General features: G+C 46.6%; 1 protein-coding gene across 1 annotated transcript; it reads left to right on the top strand.

Moving 5' to 3' along the window:
- LOC107213600 (transcription factor HES-5) lies at positions 1–1,933 on the top strand. Its single transcript, XM_015648177.3, has 3 exons — positions 1–380; positions 530–710; positions 839–1,933. The coding sequence occupies exons 1-3, from the start codon at positions 318–320 to the stop codon at positions 1,078–1,080; spliced, it is 486 nt and encodes a 161-aa protein (XP_015503663.1). The 5' UTR covers positions 1–317; the 3' UTR covers positions 1,081–1,933.
- The last annotated feature ends 548 nt before the right edge of the window (positions 1,934–2,481 follow it).

Here is a 2,481-nt window from a genome sequence, read left to right as displayed (position 1 = left end):
GTTGAAGGGCAGCTCTTTCCCATCTCCTGACACATAACTCTGATCCCAGCCTTTCAGGGAGCACACACTCCCCACCTGCTCATCTGGGAGAAGGTCATTATCCCCGGGCTATTCACTCCCAGTGGAGCATGCAAGAATAGCCGCTTCTCCCATTGTGCTGCCCATGGCCCGGATTGGCTGGCGAGTGTGGGAAACGCCACCGAGCCGCAGACCCACACACTGGCCCCTAGCTCGGACAGTATAAATACTGGGCATAGGCAGCTTCCAGCAACACGTTTCTCCTGGATTCCACTCCAATAATTCTCTGCTCAGGACAGATGGCTCCCAGCACCGCTTTCTTGGAGCCAGACAACCTGCTGACACCAAAGGAGAAAAACAAAGTAAGTGCAGGCACAGCAGAGCAGTTTGCACCAGCTGAGACTTTGCCTCACTCTGTTTAGGAGTGGTGGTGGTAGGCAGCAAACAGTCCTGAAGAGTGTCAGGGAGAGGATCCTTTAATAACGGGTCTCTTTTCCTTTGCTTTTTACAGCTGAGGAAGCCGGTGGTGGAGAAAATGCGCCGGGACCGGATTAACAGCAGCATTGAGCAGCTGAAACTGCTCCTGGAGAAGGAGTTCCAGAGGCATCAGCCCAACTCCAAGCTGGAGAAAGCTGACATCCTGGAGATGACTGTCAGCTACCTGAAGCAGCAGAGCCAGCTGCAGATGAAGAGTAAGTATTGAGTTTTCTTTCAGTCTCTATTTTACTGCAAATCTGTGACTGTTGTATGAATCTTGAGCCATGAACAACTGTTCTAAATTATCCTTTAATCCCTCTTCCTCTTTTCTTCCCTTCTCTAGCTGCAGGATCCTTCCATAAAAGCTCCCAGTTTGACTTCAGAGAGGGCTATTCCAGGTGTTTGCAAGAAGCTTTCTATTTCCTATCTCTCCACAAAGTCCGAACTGAAACACAGACGAAACTTTTAAGTCACTTCCAGAAGAGCCAGCCAGCTGCTCCAGAGGTCTCCTTGTCCCGTGGGAATGCTGGTGCCCCGAAACAAGTGTCTTCAAAGGACAGCAGCCCTCTCTGGAGGCCCTGGTAGTCAGGAGAGTCTTCACTGCATGGACCTGTGACAGTTCAGAGGAAGGATCTGACTGCATCTGATAGTCCAGTTCTGATCCTCTCTCCTGTAGGGAATTTTGTTTCCCCCCATGTTTTATTTATGTATGAGAGAATGCCATGCTTTTGACTTTCTTGGGATCTTCTGGCAAAAGTTGAGGTGTTCTGTTTAGTGTCGAAGCTGTGTAGGCACTCGTGCAGTGCTTCCCAGGCAGGGCCAACGTCTTCAGAATGAAGGAGGGTGTTTGTAAATGTTACAGTTGTGATGGACAAGAATTGCTGTAGGAGATTTTCTCTAATATTCCCAGTAAGAGCCATCAGCTTTGCTCTGGCTTGACTGACAACTCTGGTTGGTTCAGTCACTCTGGAGGATAAATTTATTCCCTTTGGTTCATGCACACTTGGTTAAAGTATTTTCCTCTGTTTGCTTATCAGTTGTGCAGCATCAAAAATGGGTTTGGTTTTGGTTTGGATTTCTCCCCCACGGCCCTTTCATAGTCCTGTATATACAGTGTGAAGGATAACCAGGAGTTAGGAAACTATGTGGAATATTTCTACTATTTGATGCTTTTTTCAATTTAGAAAAGGAGTATGTTATTGCTTCATGTTAAAGAAAAGTAGTAGGTAACAGGTTTGATTTGTCAATGTTATACATTTTGGGTGTAAGCTATGCTTTTTTAGCATTTTCATTATAATAATGATTTTTATCTGTATTGTGTGGTTGAATTCCTGGTGGATGGTGTTTCTCCCAGTGCTGGGACTGCCCAATGGCTCACCTGCATACTGTGTATGCATCTCTGTGTGTGTAGAGAGCAATAAAATGCATTTGTGTGCAACTTCTGTATGGGTCTCTCCATCCAAAGGATGTGCAGCCGCTTGCACTCCTGAGAAAGGTTAATGTCATTCTGAAGATTTTCGTAAAGCTCAAGGAAGTCCCATTCATTTTTACTCTGTATATTCTCAAGAATCCCACCATGTGAATCACCCTGAACCTTATGGAGTGCTCCTGCCACACAGATTCATGCAGAATCCTACTGATCATTTCCCCAGTCACTACCCTCCCTGTCCCTAAACCCCTCACCTAAGCAGCAATGTCCTGCACCTGCCCGGAACCTGAGTCCTCCTACCACACCATTTATTCACAAACTTAGCACCCTAAGGCAAGTTTTGAGGGGTGGGTTTGTGCCAGGTTTTGACGGGTTGGCTTGCCAGTATTCAAGGGGTTTGTCAGGTTTTGAGGGGGTTGTCATAATTTGAGGGGTTTGTCAGGCTTTGAAGGGTTTGCCATAATTTGGGGGGTTTGTCAGGCTTTGAAGAATTTGTCAGGTTTTGAGGGGTTTGACAGGACTTGAGAAGTTTGTCGGGTTTTGAAGGGTTTGTCAAA

The sequence above is a fragment of the Parus major genome, chromosome 21, assembly GCF_001522545.3.
Source record: "Parus major isolate Abel chromosome 21, Parus_major1.1, whole genome shotgun sequence".
Lineage (NCBI taxonomy): Eukaryota > Metazoa > Chordata > Aves > Passeriformes > Paridae > Parus > Parus major.
The sequence above is the reverse complement of the archived record's forward strand: the minus strand, read 5'-3'. Positions and strand labels throughout refer to the sequence as shown.

Excerpts from the sequence above, each read along its gene's own strand:
- LOC107213600 (XM_015648177.3), top strand. The coding sequence starts at position 318 with ATGGCTCCCAGCACCGCTTTCTTGGAGCCAGACAACCTGCTGACACCA. Across the intron at positions 381-529 it reads CACCAAAGGAGAAAAACAAA|CTGAGGAAGCCGGTGGTGGA; the intron begins GTAAGTGCAGGC and ends TGCTTTTTACAG. Across the intron at positions 711-838 it reads GAGCCAGCTGCAGATGAAGA|CTGCAGGATCCTTCCATAAA; the intron begins GTAAGTATTGAG and ends TCCCTTCTCTAG.